Genomic DNA, 15700 nt, shown 5'->3' on the forward strand with positions numbered 1-15700 from the left:
GTTATATGGCAGGAGAAAGAAAAGAGTTGGGATTTTAAAAAGTTGAAATTTGATGATGATTTTGGATCAAAAATAGAACATTTTTAAAGAAATTAACATGTATCTCAGAATTGCTATCTGATGAAAAAGAAAGCCTATTTTTTCCCTTTTAAAATATCACATTAAACTAATTGAAGAGAATCCTAATTTTTCATTATCTTAATTTTAATAATAATTAAAATGTATGAAGCACTAATGATTTCTGAAGCCTTTTTATATATACTTTATATTTGATTCTGTATAAGCTAAATTGGTAGGTTATATGTTAAACTCCAAATCGATCATAGAAGCTGACAGATTACTTTTGAAGTGTAGAGAAATAAATTGTCCAATAAGGTTTATTTTCTAGAGAGTTCTGCATTGGCCTATCTTTCTACTAGTTAAGTTGGTCCTTTTTTTTTTTTTTTTTTTTTTAAATAAAACTTATGCCTAGTTCTTACTCAGGGGGTGCTTTGGCAGCCTGGATAAAAACAGATTAGCTCACTCAGAGTAGTTTAGTGCCGGTACGTCTGTTTCCTTCCTCTTCCTTCTTGGTGTTCAACCTGAGGCACCAGTTTGTGCGGCATCCCGGGGAGCAAATGGGGCCCAGTTTTCCTAGTTTAACTAATAGTGCATACTTCTCGCTCTCCTGACCTTTGATGGTCTGTTGGATGACTTGACAAACTGTGAACTGTCTTTGAAAGCATGATTATTGTAAGATTTGACTGAGCTTGACAATATCTGTGCCTTTGCCTTGAAAGGCATAATTAAATCAGGGTACCGGACTGTACGCAGCAGCGTTCTGTGACTGGAACCGTCACCTCTGCTGGGCATCCTTGAGGTGCAGGATTGGGAGGGGGTGGGGCAAAGAGCAGCCATTCCTGCCTGGGACTTGTACGCCGGCTCAGAGACCGCTCCACTCTGCAAACCATGTTCTCTGCCAGCCAGTGTTCATCTCCTTTTGCTGACTTTGAATTAAATCATGATAAAAGACAAAAACTATGTTTGTATACTCTTAAGAATTAGGTGAGGGTTCATACTCTTTAACCCTATCAATCATTCTACTTCTAGGAATTATCCTAAGGAAGTAGTTAGAGAGCCATATAAAGATTTATGTACAAGATCATTGCAGCATTGTTTGTAACTGCAATAACTGAAAATGGCCTACATTTCAATAGTAAGGATATCAGCTAAATAAATTGTGGTGTATTACAACCACAGAATAGCATTCTACCATGAAAAATCATGTTATCAAAGAAAATGTGCTATAGATAATGGTAAATTGCTTACAGTGAACTGTGAAAACTCTAGAATACCTTTATGTATAGTGAGTGCTGTGTTCACAATGCATAGAAAAAAGATAAGGATGTAAACCTCACTTTCAACGAGTCTCTTTGGATACTGGAGTTATAGTCATTTAGATTATTTTTCTTTTTACTTTTTTGTTCAAATGTTTTACAGTGAGCATATATAAATTTTCATAATGCAGGATAAAAATTAATACTTAGGAAAGAAAGCTTATATTTTTCTCCTGAAAAGATTTTTAGAAAGCATTAAAGTTTTGGGCATTGAGGAAGGTATTTGAAGGGAAAGACGGCCTGCAGTGAAAGAGAAAGGAAGAAGACAAGCCTCAGGGAATATTGGACGAGAGGAGAAAATCAAATGCCAGTCAGGAAGAAAATGGATACGGAGGCATTGCTTCCTAAACCCTGACATTTTTGCAGACCTACCTAGACGCAGGACAGCCATGGGCCCCCGTAGACGCTGTCAGACGAGGGCAGGCTGGTCCCGGGCAAGAGAAGAGGGGGTGAGGGACGCTGCCCTCCTGCATGGAAGGGCCCTGGGGTGCAGTTTCTCACGGTCTTGCCTTGTGGTTGGAGTCGCTCACACAGCACTGCTAGTGTACTGGAGCTTATGACAGACTTCATTGAATGAAGCCTTAACTTCGGGGGAAAAAACGACTCACACAAAAATCCATAAAATTGGTCATGGGAATTTTCAGAGTAGGCCTAAGTATTCTTTTGAAAATGAGGGAACATAGCTCTTCATGAGTTCCATGTGGCATTTTGGATCTACAGCTTTCAGTTTTTACTGTTTTCCAAGTCACAACTTGATGTACCATTCTTAGAGCAAACAGAAATCTCAGCATGAAATAAATATTTTTTATGCAAAAACAACCCACAGACTTATAACAGCCACTATTATTATGTGGATTCCACAGACTTGTGACCTCTCCTTGAGCTTTAAACATGTATGAACAGTGTCCCAGTGTCTAAACCAAACCAGTGTGGTATGTGTGTGTGTGTGTGTGTGTGTGTGTGTGTGCACGCACACGCTTCCTCCCCGCCGAAGGTGGCAAAAAGGCAAACCTTATTCTTTTTTTTTTCTTTTACATCTTTATTGGAGTATAATTGCTTTACTCCAGCAATTATGGAGTAAATTGGTGTGTTAGTTTCTGCTTTATAACAAAGTGAATCAGTTATACTTATACATATGTTCCCATGTCTCTTCCCTCTTGCGTCTCCCTCCCTCCCACCCTCCCTATCCCACCCCTCCAGGCGGTCACAAAGCACCGAGCTGATCTCCCTGTGCTATGCGGCTGCTTCCCACTAGCTATCTACCTTACGTTTGGTAGTGTATATATGTCCATGCCTCTCTCTCACTTTGTCAAACCTCACTCTTATCAGCACGTTGGCTCCGCGGAGGTCCGAACACTGAGCTTTAATTGACCTGTGGCTGTAATAGTGAGCAAGTCTTCAAGGAGCCTTTTGTTCTTTTTCCCACAATATAAAAATCTGACTACATTCTGCTGAGGACTTTTCTCCATTTCCTTTCATACAAAAAAAGGTCGATTCCTGGCATGATGCCCTGGCTGCTTAGTGAGCAGGATGAAAGAAAGTCAAGAAATTTCCATTACGCCATTTGGGTTTGTGTGGCGCAGTGTGTAAACTCTGACATGGTCCACCCCATCCACCCTCCCTCGGGCGCCAGTCCTCTCCTGTTTCTGGGGGTTGCTTCAGAGAACTGAGTCATCCTACAACCTGTGTGTCCCGACTCTTCCCTAATCTCTTCCCTTTGAAATTATACTTCCCAGGTGGAGGTGAAGGCAGTGCTCAGCTGCCTCATGAAGCTGCTCAGGAGTCCAACCTTCTCGGCCAGGGATCTGCAGGCAGCAGCTGGAGAGGGCGGGGAGGGAGCCTCCAGACCGCCTGCCTGTCAGCAGCTGATCAGGCGCCTCCTCCTGAACTTCCTGCTCTGGGCTCCCGGAGGCCACGCGATTGCCCAGGAAGTCATCACGCTCGTAAGTCTCCCCTTTTCTGGCATCCTGGTTCTCATTCTCATCCCAGGGAAAAGGTGGGTTATCACCCAAGGACCCAGCCTTTGAAGAGTGTGGGTACCAGATGCTGTCCAAACGTGGCTGGACAGGCCGGGAGGGGACAGCTGGGCCAGATCCAAAGCCTGCCCTATGCGACACCTGCATGGCACAGGAGAGGGAAGGGAGGCTCAGACAAGGGAGGGGACTTCTCCCAGGTCACACAGCTCACTGCCAGGGCCCACGGTGAGAGCTCATCTCCGGTCTCCCCAGGCTGTCGTCTTTCAGTTACAGTTCATGACTCTTCCTCCTCATGAAGAGAAACAAGACTTCAGTGAGAATATGGTCACTGCAGTGGCTCAAAGAATTTCATTTGATAATTTTTTTTAAAGTTTGCTAATTACAAAGAGCTCCTTCTGGAAGCCCAGCTGACCTGAGGGGTTCTTTACGGTCCAAGTCAAACGTGAGCACCGCTTATGGCATGGGACTTAGCAATGATTTCTTAAATAATGACACTAAAAGCACAGGCAACAAAAGAAAAAATACATTGGATTTCATCCAAATAAAAACCTTTGCAAATCAAAGGACACTACCTAGAAGGTGAAAAGACAAATCTTGAAATGGGAGAAAAATTTCGAATTTATACTTGAAAATATTTGGAAATCACTTATCTGATAGGGGTTTAATGTTTAGTGTTTAGGCTATAAAAGGAATTTGTACAGCTCAACAACAGTAAAACAACCCAGTTCAAAAACTGGCAGTGAATTTTAGACATCTCTCCAAAGAAGATGTACAAATGGCCAATAAGCATATGAATAAAATGTTCAACATCATGAGCTCTTAGGGAAATGCAGTCAAAACCACAATGAGGTACCGCTCCATACTCACGAGGACATATACTATAAACCAAGCCAAACAAAATGGAAAAGAAGACAGAAAGTAGAATAGAGGTTATTAGGGGCTGGGGAGTGGTGCAGAGTTCCTGTTTGGGATAATGAAAAAGTTTTGGAAATGGATAGTAGTGGTGGTTGTACAGCATTGTGAATGTACTTGATGCCACTGAATTGTACATATAAAAGTGGTTAAAATAGCAAATTTTATGTTATGAGCTCATCTCAAAAAAAAAAAAAACAACGTGCTGGTTCTTGGAGTTAGGTTTTTTTATGTTTTTGTTTTTACTTTTTATTGTCATATAAGGTATATACAGAAAGGTATAGCTTGATGAATTTTTGCAAACCAAAAACACCCATGCAGCCAGCAACCAAATCAAGAAAGGAATGTTCCCAGTACCCAGAGGCCCCCTCCCGCTCCCCTCCAGGGCAGGCTCTGTTTGAATGTGAACATGAAGAAAGTCCCAGTGACCAGTGGGACTGCCAAGAGCCTCAGTAACCAGTGCCCACAAGGTTCTCCTTGGTCCTAGGAGAACAACATGTGTGGGGTGGGCAGACCACGCAGCCAGCCTGTCAGTCCGCCCTCTCGGGCTCAGACAGAAGACCTCCCAGAGCCCGGGTGTGGCCGAGAGCAGAGGAGGACTTGCTTGTCACCTGCTGGGTGCCATCTCCTCAGGGCCCGCCCCAGCACAATGATCTATCGTGTGCTTTTATAAAATGCACATCTCACTTACCTCCAAATCCATTTGGGGAGGGGAACTACATAGGTGAGAGTTAAATAATGTCCTCATATCTGTAGAACTTGGTATCAACCAACTTTTTCTCTGGCCAAGTGTAAATTATAATAGTCACTTTTTGGCCACTACCTCAGCCAGGTGATCAAGGTCAGCATCAGCAGGGATAAGTCATGTTGCTATGAAGTGATGAACATGGCACTTTACTTCTGTGGCCTTCCTATCCCAAACCTATAACCCCAGCCTAATTTTGAAAAAACAGTTGACAAAAACCCCAGCTGAAGGACATTTGACAAAAATACCTGACCAGGGCTTCCCTGGTGGCGCAGTGGTTGGGAGTCCTCCTGCCGATGCAGGGGACACGTGTTCGTGCCCCGCTCCGGGAGGATCCCACATGCCGCGGAGCAGCTGGGCCCGTGACCCATGGCCGCTGAGCCTGCGTGTCCGGAGCCTGTGCTCCGCAACAGGAGAGGCCACAGCAGTGAGAGGCCCACGTACCGCAAAAAAAAATAAATAAATAAAACCTGACCAGTCCTCCTTAAGACTGTCAAGGTCATCAAAAACAGGAAAGTCTGAGAAACTGTCACAGCCAAGAAGAGCCTAAGGAGGGATGATGACTAAATGTAATGTGGTGTCTTGGATGGAATCCTGGAACAGAAGGACATTAGGGAAAAACTGAGGAAATCAGAATAAAGTCTGACCTAAAGATAAGGTTAATAAAACATTAATATCGGTTCATTAATTCTGACAAATGTACTATACTAAGGTAAGATGTTAACAGGAAAACTGAGTGTAGGGGATATGGGATTTCTCAGTATTTTCTTTTGGGTCAAACTATAAATTTAAACCTCTTCTAAAATTGAAAGTTATTTTAAAAGTCAAAGGCAGACACTTCTGAATCATGCAGGTGCTGGTGGCATTTTTGTTGCCTGACCTCTGACTTCCCGCCCAGGCCCTGGACACCTGTGGGAGGGGCCTCAGCCCGTGGAGCCTGCTCAGACCCGGCTGCCCCTCCTCCCTGAGCCTGCACCCTCCTGCTCCTCTGCTGTCCTGTCACCCTGAGAGTGGAGAGCAGGCCAAGGAGACCACGGCCGGCCCAGCACATAGGGTGTGAGAGAATGTAACCCAGAGAAGGCTCCTCAGAGACACGCAGGTCTCTGCTTCTGTATTGCAATCACATTTCCCTCCATTCTGGGGAGACGGTCCAGGCTCCCAATGGACCGCTCCCTGGTCTCACCCACAGACTGGCTGCTGGGGCTCAGGGTCTGGGTCGTGTCACCAAGCTCAGGATTGCCGCCGATGCTGGAGCCCCATCGCCACAGAACAGCTCACCTGCAGCCACGCATCAGCGCTGCCAGTCTACACCTGCGCCTGGGGCAACTCGGAAAACCCCAGCGCCTTCATTCACGTTCAGAAGTCAGCTCAGCTGCAAAAAAGATTAACTAAAGGATGAAGCTCGGTGTTTTCTCTTCCCGCACCGGCTCCTTAGGAGGTGGGTGCTGGCCTCCCGGGCACCTCGGAGCCCGTCACAGCTGAGAGCGCCTCCTGGGCGCTGTCTTTGCAGATGTTCAGAAACTGTTTTAACTAACAAACATACCGGCCTTCCTACCTCGAAGGTTTCCTGCAGTGGCCACACAATCGGTTGAAGGCAGCCCGGCAAGAGCAGCTACAAACAGGACAGGTGGAAGGGGTCCACCCAGTGCCAGCCCCTCGTGGGCTCCTTGGGGGCTCCCTCCGTGAGCAGCCTGGGAAGAGCCCTGGGCCAGGTCTGCTTGGCCAGGAGCAGGTGGACGGCCTTTCTCTTTCAGGGGCTTTGGCATCACCACCCTCAGGACCCTAGCCCTGGCCTGGCTTTGGTGTGAACTCAGAGAGGCGGGAGCAGGGCCAGCTTCTGGGCCCGGGTCCTGGTCTCGGCCCTCTCGTCTCGCCCTCAGCTCCGGACAGCCGTGCTCGCTCTAGGCCGCGCGTCCGAGCCCTGTCTCTTTGCGGCCTTCGATCCTCCTCTGAGCTGGCCCTCGCGCCATCGGCTCACCTTCCTCCTTCCTCCTCTCCTGGCCTCACACCCCAGCCTCGGCCACAGCACGCTCCCCCGCTTCCTCAGGCTCCCGCACGGGCCCCAGGGCGCAGCTTCTGAGTCTCCACTGAATCCCCCCATCGGAGCCCCTGCCCCTCCCACCCGCGTTCTGCCCCTCTGCCCCTGCGCCTGCTTGACCAGCTCCGCTCTCTCCTCCTGGAGCCTCCAGGACGAGGATGAGGCGTAAGCAGCCTGCCTGGCGCCCGGATTCCTCCTGCCCCTCGTCCTGCCCTGAGTTCACGTTTCTCTCCCCCTCTCCTTCTGTCTTCTGTTGCTGGACCACAGCAACAAGAGCCAAAAGTTAGCCAGAATCTGAAATATAGAGTTCAGTTAGGTAATTGCTGAGCTCAAAATGAATTTGACCTCCACAAGGGTGCCCTCAGCTGAGCCCGGCAGGACGCGGCTTCCCCTCCCTCAGTGGCAGTGAGGCGGGGTTTGTACGTGACCGGAGACCTAGAGTGGAACGTGGGCATTGAGGTGGCTTGTAAAGAGGGTCAGTGATGGCACCGCCGCTCCGCGTCCGGCTCCGAGGAGCCCCCGTGGTCCCTGGGCACTGGAGCGGGAGGCAGTCTTCCCCCCACTCGGGTCTGAGGTAGTAAATTAACTCTTCTAAGGTGCCCCAGGGAAGCTCATGTTGTTTCATCCGTAAAGTCATCTACAGCATCTGTGACTTCTGAGGAAAACCAAGAGAGGATTCTGTAGACACCAAGAGCCACAGTGAACCCCACCCAGGCTGGCAGCCTGCCCCCTGACCCCAGCAGAGCCCTCTCAGCTTGGGCCACTGCCAGTAATGGCCGGGGAGCACCAGTGCTGTCCAGGGGGCCCAGGGCGTCCCCCGCTGCCACTCACTTAGTACCCGTGCTGCAGAGAGTCTGCCTTGACTCATGGCCAGAGGTGGCCTGGGATTAAAGGATGTCCTGGGCCCTAGGAGAGTCCCGGCTGGACCAGGGCGGCTGGTCACCCTACCAGAAGGGCTCAGTGTGGACCCAGAGGAGGAGCTGACCTTGGGCTACTCAGGCTACTTAAATATTTGACTCACACATGAAAAACGAACATGTGGTGCTCACTTTGGCAGCACATAGACTAAAACTGGAAGGACCCAGACAACTCGCATGGCCCCTGTGCAAGGATGACATGCAAATTCGTGAAGCGTTCCATAGTTAAAAGAAAAAAAAATGAATATGTGGACTACTCTCAAAAACAGAGGTTCTCAATATGCTTGTGTCTAAAAAAATCACAGTAACTTCTCCACGCAGACAAATCGTTAGATTCTCATCCTCCCTTTATGAGTACCAACAGCGAAGGCTGTATTTAGTAGAACTGACAGTTCCTGTGTTTCCTGCTTCCCTTAAGAATCAAGTGTTAAAACCTTAGGTGCCTATTAACAAACAAGTGGGCCTGCCGTTCGCCCACGAACGCCATTTATAAAGCTGTTTGTGTAAGAACAGGTGGCACTCTCTTTTCAGCATTTTCCAGTTCTCATAGTGGTGTGAGCCTTTGGCAGGAAGTCAAGCCACAGCACGCTCATTGGCCTCTGTTCCCCACGGCAAATAACCCCAAAGCTTGTGATGGGTGTTCCAAGAAACAGCATTTGTCTGTAGCCATTGTGGGTCTGAGAGGGCCAGCATTAGGAAATGGCTCTGCTCACTAGATGGCCCACCTCTGAGAACACATTCGCTTTGCTCATCACCTTGAAGACAAAACAAGAGCCCTTTGGAGCTGATAGGAATGCAGGTGCTTTTTGGGGACAGGATGGTTACAGTTGGTCCACTGGACGAAGAGATGAATCTGTCTGGAAAGTGTTTTAATTTGCCTTCTCTTCTGTCCTCACTGCAGATGGCTCAGACTGATGCGATAATGCACGAGATTATTGGCTTTCTGGACCAGACCTTGTACAGATGGGACCATCTTTGTGTGGAAGCCCCTAGGTCGAGAAAACTGGCCAGAGAGCTCCTCTCAGAGCTGCGTGGGCAAGCCTAGCCCAGGCCAGTTAACCAGGGAGGCTACGCGATGAAATGGTGGGGCTGCTTCTTATGGCCTCCGTTTGTCGAATGCATTCCCTCTTTGAGTTGCAAGAATGAGCCATAAACATCTTGGCAAGATCTGGTAGTACATATTTTACAAAATGAGAAGTCAGGTGCTTTAGCCTGAATTCAGTGAGATTTACTCACTAATGACGGGATTATGGTTCAGCATTCCCTGTGCCTGTTCAGCCCGGATGTAGATTAGAGAATCACTCAAGGAAAGGCTTGGATGGGAGAACAGATTTTTATTTCCTTCCCCGCCCCCCCATATCAAACCAAGATGCACAACTATTATTTGGATGTTTCAAACTCTTTGGACCAAGAAATTGGTCATGAACCACTGATAATTTAGAAAGTAACTTAGCCGTTTTCCACAGATCTCTTTTTTAAGAAGTCCTGTAATTGTTACTGGTATTTCGTCTTATCCACCGGGATACTCTCTTGCTCCCCTAAGACGTTCTTCATCCAGGATAGTCAGGATCCCTCAAGTTTCCCTCCCATGTCCCCTGAGCAGAGCCCACCCAAGCCCAGTAGCAAGTAGTGTTGACTGGGGAGCAACACTGCTTAGCAATGAAGTAAAGCCAGCTTTGGGGTTTTTTGCTTTATACTGGCTAAGCACTGGCTGTTACTAAAAGAGCTCATATTACCTCAAAGGTGGCTGACAGGGGAGGGTACAGGACGTGTACTAGAAACATTGGAAGAGATTATGTGTCAGTTCTCTATTAACTAAAATGGAAATTGGAAACTTTTAATAAAGAATTGGGGGGGTTCCCTGGTGGCACAGTGGTTAAGAATCTGCCTGCCGGGCTTCCCTGGTGGCGCAGTGGTTGAGAGTCCGCCTGCCAATGCAGGACACGGGTTCGTGTCCCGGTCCGGGAAGATCCCACATACTGTGGAGCGGCTGGGCCCGTGAGCCATGGCTGCTGAGCCTGCACGTCTGGAGCCTGTGCTCCGCAACGGGAGAGGCCACAACAGTGAGAGGTGCACTGCAACGAAGGGTAGCCCCCGCTCACCGCAACTAGAGAAAGCCTGCGTGCAGCAAAGAAGACCCAACGCAGCCAAAAATAAATAAGTAAATTTATTTTAAAAAAATAAAAAAGAATTGGTGACGCCAACATTAATTTTATTTCACATCAGTTTTTTCCTTTCAGGTTTATTCTTTTGCTCTTTTGTGTATGATCTGTTTGTCGAGTGAGTCCAGACTTCTCTCACTTGGATTTCTGCATCAGTCATCTCTGAATTTCCCTCATTCTTGGCTCCTGTTTGAGGTATAAGTAGAGTTTTGATGTATTCGAGGTTGAGCTTTTAGGGGAGTTACTTGTTTTGGTATATGGATCCACCTGAAGATCTGGAAACTTCCAAGACCTGACCTGAGCCTTTCTTTAGAGAAACGTTACAGTATGAAAGGTATATTGTTAAAATACTTTTATCACAAGTGCCGTCATCATACGCTTCCCTTGGTGTTGAGGACGCCTCTCCTATGTTGGCTTTTGCCAGGGAAGCTGTGACCAACCTCTGTGGACATGAAGAAAAGGGCTTAGTTTGGTGGCAGTGAGTAACCCCTAAACCAAGCCGCCACTGGGAACCAGACCTCCCTGTGGGGAGTGTGCTTCCACATGGACATCCATTCACACTGTATTTCACAGCAAACAATAAAAACAAGACGGTTATCTCAGATTGTTTAAGCTGCATTTCTGGAAAGTCCCTTCCTGTCCTGACCTTACCCCAGTCTGTTTGTAGTATTTCCCAATTCCTTTACAAAGCCTCTAACGTTCTCCTAAGCCTTGGACTTGGATCAAAGAGGACAGAGCCCAAAACTACAGGGAGAAGAGGCATTAATGACCCCCTGAATACAGAGGTTATGTTACTCAGCAGGACTTCATGATGTTTGCAGAGTTTGTTAGCTTTTTAAAATTTGTAATTTGTTTTATAGTTTGTCATTCTAAATAAAAAGTCACATGGCACCTAATTTTGTATTCGTCAAGTATTATAATCTTTCTCAGAGAAAGCTCCCCTCTACTCCCCAATTATGGAAGCTTCAGGTCTCACAAAACCTAGATAGGCCTGCCCCTGGAAAAGACCAACTGTGGTTTATCTCTAGGCCTGGGAATCTTGGCACCGGATGTCTGAAAACTGCCAAGGAGAGTGACTGCAGGGCATGCAGTCAGCAGGAGCTGCTAAAACCAAATGAAATGCGTCATACATATATACACTTTTTTCCCTTTAAGCCAGACTTAAATATTACCACTGAGTGTAAGTTGATCTACACATTGTTTCCCATCTCTCAAGAGGGAGTGCATCTGACAAAGCACAGCCCACCCTCTTGCTCGTTCTGCTGTTTCAGACTCATGGCCCTGGCGCTCCGGCCTCCCCGGGCTCCCCTGGGTGTCAGGAAGGAGGGACTCGGCCCGCAGCTCCACTCATCTTTGAAGCACGCGTCCCGTGGCTCCCACAGGACCCTGGCCGCTCCCGGTTTTACTGCAAGCAGACTGCATGGGTTTTCTAGACGATCACTCTGCTTCCTGACATCGGGCGCTGAGGGCCTCTTATCTTGTCCAGGAGGCACCTGAGACAGCAGAGGGCACCTGGGGACAAGCCCCTGTCCGGGCGTTCCTGGGCTCCAGCTTCTTCATTTGGCCCCGTTCTCGGCCCCGTTCTTGCTGGGACAAGGGTACTAGACAAAAATGGGAGCTCTTCCAGAGGCCAGCAGAAAGCCACATTTTCCGTCAAAGTGGAGGAGTCAAGGACAGGGATACCTGGAGAGGATGCGGACCTGGGCAGTGGGCAGAAATGTGAGGAAAACCTAAATGGAGCCTGTCCCTGTGTTACCCAAAGGGGCCCGGTGTTTGCACAGTGAGAACAAACGTGAGGAATGTTCTTCCTTATTCGACAAGGAATCCAAATTATGCTCTCCAAGGAGGAAGAGAATGAACTTGACTTGTTGCTGTCCTTGCCTTTCTCTTCCTCTGCCAGCCCATCACCACGTCACCCACAGCCAGCACTGCTGATGATGGCATCCTTCCTCTGCCTGACACTGGGTTTGACATGGATTTCGTGAAACAATCCTAAGTTATTAATCATCACCAAACCATCTCACTCCTAAAGAACCAAAATTAAGGCAAAATAAGTGTCTTAAAGCCTTGTAAAATTCAAGTCCACAGTTTGTTTATAGCATGGGTCCAAATCATATCTCTCATATATAGACTGACAGTAATAAAGGAAGCTGATAATGTAGGACCTTCCCTTTTCCCCAGTACTGACATAACTGTGATACAGCTTATTGTACTTGGTGTTTGGGGTAGAAAACTTGCATGCTTGGATACTGAAAGTTTCACACTTCTCAGCTTTTCTGTAGAAGTAGAAAGTCTCAAAAATCAATGTTGAAAATCTCGACCTCTGGTGTTTCTCACAATATGATGAATCCATGTGAATCAGTCAGGATTCTTGGTTGCAAGCAACAGAAACAGACACGATGTTGAGAGCAAAAGGGAAGCAATCCAAAGGGTATTTAAAAGCCCACAGAATTGTCAGGCAGACAAGACTTAGCTCTAGCCAGCCAGCAGCAGCGCCCAAAACCCAGCCTCAGAGTGGCCTGGTGAGGAAACTCCTGCTGCTGCTGTCACTGAATTCTGCAACCCTTGTAGCTCGTCCTGCAAGGTCTGCAACCTTCAGTGGCGAGACAGGTCCCTGCACCCCGCTCTTTGAAGGGCTGGCCACAGCCCCAGCTGCTGCATCTGACTAGAGAAGCCCAGGTCCCCCACCCGCAGTTAGGCTGTAAGGGGAGCTGGGAAAGCAAGTGTGGAGCTGGTTTCGCTTCTGTGACGGTACTGGACATCACCAACTGCATCTCCCACAGACAGGAAGGGGCCAGAGCCTGGGCAGCAGAAGAGAATTTAAAACGTGCACAACACTACATATTGTCGACGCTTCTCGAGCACTGCAGAAGGCTGAGTGCCATGCAGCAGCCCGACACTCTACTCAGTAAGAAAAGGAAGACGAGGGCCCTTAGCAGAAAGCCAGTGTGCAGGCATTTGAGGCTGGGCTTCTCCAGTGTGGCGCTACTACCCTGGGGACCGGGTAAGTCTCTGTGGCGGCGGCTTGATCCCACCCTCTCTGAGCTAGGCGGCAGCCCAGGAGCGACAATCGAAACTTTGTCCAGACATTGCCAAGTTGAGAACCACTGCTCTCTAACTGGTGGTCCTTTCCTTCTGGAAAGATATCCTGAATAGAAACAGTAACTGTCTTAGAGATATAAATTAGACTTAATAGAATCCTAATAGGAGAACTAGATGATCTGACTCCAGAATTCATATGGAAAAATAAACGTTCAAGAACAGCCAAGAAAATCCTGAAAGTGAAGTGTGATGGAGTATAATGAAGAGTACACACATCTTCTAAAGCTCGACTCATTATGACGGCTTGGTGGGACCTAAGCTAGGGAGCCCACAGAGACTGTCCCCATCGGGGTCATGAGGGCCCTCCTTGGGGCTCCAGCCAACCATTCTCAGGCCTCCGGCACCAGCCTGGGCAGTACCTGACCCACTGGGTCTCCCTCCTCCCTGACAGCTTCCTTTGGCTGGTGGAACATTCCAGGGCTTCCCCTCAGCCTGAGGGGGCTGGGCCCTGCTCAATCCCTGACCTCGGCCTGGCGGGTGCGCCCAGGCCCCCACCCTGTGTACCCTCACTCTGCTGGGCTTTCCACGAGCCACCTCTGCAGAGGGGCCGCACCCTCCCCGGACCACAGACCTGAATACCCACAGCCCAGCGGCTGTTTCCACTGAGAGGTCAGGTGACCATGTCAAACTAACACGTCCAAAGCTGATGCCACCAACCCCCGACCCAAAACCACAGTCTCCCCAAGTCAGTCGATGGCCGTCCCGTCTTTCCAGGGACTCAGGCCCAATTGTGTAGTTATTTTTCACTCCTCTCTCACCCCCACGTCTGAGTCACTAGGACGTTGCTGGATCGGACTGTTCCTTGCCCTCCTCGCAGACACCAGCATCTGCCTGCTCTCCCCGCCGCCGCCCTGGCCCCTCTTTAGCATCTCAGCGATCCCTTGCCGGTGCCATCACGTCACACCCCTGATCAGAGCACGACAAAAGCTCCCGTCTTCATTCAGTAAAACTCAACACTCTTAAAATGGCTTTCAAGGCCCTACACAGTATGGGCCCCCTTTTACTCTCTGACTTCACCACCTAATATTCTGTGACCCCTTCGCCCACCCACCTGTTCCAGCCACAGGGGCCCAGGGCCTTTGCATGGGCTTCCCCAGACATGCACAGCTATCCCTCACCTGCTCACATGTCACCACCTCCATATGGCCTGACCCCCCCGTCTCCAGTGGCACCCCACTCTCCACCCCTCAGCTTTCGTCCCTAACACGTAACACCTTCTAGACCCCAGGTAGTCTACTTATATACTTGACTGTCTCCAATACAAGTGCCTGGAACAGTTCCAGGCATACAATAGGTGCCCAATATTTGTTGAGTTAGTCCATACAGGGATTAATATACGGTAAAGGCATTTCCATCAACAGGGAAAGATGGTGCTGAGAAATCACGTTGGAGCTCTACTTCTTAGATAATAATAAACACACACAAAAGTGCCTAGCCCTCTTTCTTTACCAAAGTATCTGGAGGTTTCCTCTCTGGGGTTGTGGGTTTTCTCCAGAGAAAACTAGCAGTTCTGCTCGGAAGAAGAGGAGGGACAAGGGTGGTTGGAAGGCTGCTGCCACTCTGAGAAGAGGGTCTATTACTCAGATAAGTACACAATTAGTTTATAAAATCAAGACTTTCCTACTCCCAAAATGTAGAAAGAATGTTCTTGTATTTCATTAAGAATTTCTTGCTCACCTGTGGTTTGCAGACTTTCACATAAACCCTGATTTCAGCCCCTGGCCTCCCCCTCCCCACTGCCTGGAGTCTGCAAGTTCAAAGCCTTTGGGTCACTGCTTCCAAGAAGACTTCTTGGTCCTTTGAGGGGAGGAGAGGGTCCTTCTCCACAGGAGGTAGGGAAGGGGCCTGAGGCAGAATCTAAGAATCCTGTCTTCAGCCCTCAGGCCAGAAAGGGAACCCTTTCTACACAAGATGCAAACCCAGACCCCACAGCAGGCTGTCCATCGACAGGTGAGTGGATAAGCAAAATGTGGCATACGGCATATCCATACAATGGAATATTAGTCACCCTTAAAAAAGAATGAAGTTCTGACACACGCTACAACAGGGAAGAACCTTGAGGATATTTTGCCACGTGAAGTAAGTCAGACAAAAAAAGACACCACTGTGTGATTTCGCTCACATGAGGTACCTAGAATCGTCAAATTTGGAGAGACAGAAAATAGAACGGTGGACATTTCTACCTTTTGGCTACTGTGAATAATGCTGCTATGAACATCGGTGGACCAACACCTCTTTGAGTCTCTGCTTTCAGTTATTTTGGGAATACATCTGGAAGTAGAATTGCTGGATCATATGGTAATTCTGTTACCATACAGGTGCCATGGGCTGCAGGAGAGAATTCCATTCTCTTCCAGGTTGTTGTTTAACAGGTGAGAGTCTCACCTTGGGGTGATAAAAAAGTTCTGGAGATGGACAGATGGTGGTGATGGCCACACAACAACGTGAATGTACCTAATGCCCCTGAACTGT

General features: G+C 48.3%; 1 protein-coding gene and 1 non-coding gene across 6 annotated transcripts in view; both read left to right on the top strand.

Annotated features, from left to right (window-relative positions):
* The window catches only part of FANCC (FA complementation group C), a 291379-nt gene extending 280370 nt beyond the window's left edge, over positions 1 to 11009 (top strand). For all 5 annotated transcript variants that reach the window (XM_060101949.1, XM_060101951.1, XM_060101952.1 and 2 more), the window contains 2 exons: positions 3113 to 3319; positions 8866 to 11009. In XM_060101949.1, coding sequence (XP_059957932.1) covers positions 3113 to 3319; positions 8866 to 9009 — 351 coding nt within the window. In that variant the 3' untranslated portion in view covers positions 9010 to 11009. The remainder of the gene's footprint in view (positions 1 to 3112; positions 3320 to 8865) is intronic.
* Positions 8089 to 8193, top strand: LOC132492880 (U6 spliceosomal RNA). Its single transcript, XR_009532930.1, has one exon. It is a non-coding gene; the product is annotated as a U6 spliceosomal RNA (small nuclear RNA).
* Positions 11010 to 15700: the final 4691 nt, after the last annotated feature.

Source organism: Mesoplodon densirostris, chromosome 6 (assembly GCF_025265405.1).
Source record: "Mesoplodon densirostris isolate mMesDen1 chromosome 6, mMesDen1 primary haplotype, whole genome shotgun sequence".
Taxonomy (NCBI): domain Eukaryota; kingdom Metazoa; phylum Chordata; class Mammalia; order Artiodactyla; family Ziphiidae; genus Mesoplodon; species Mesoplodon densirostris.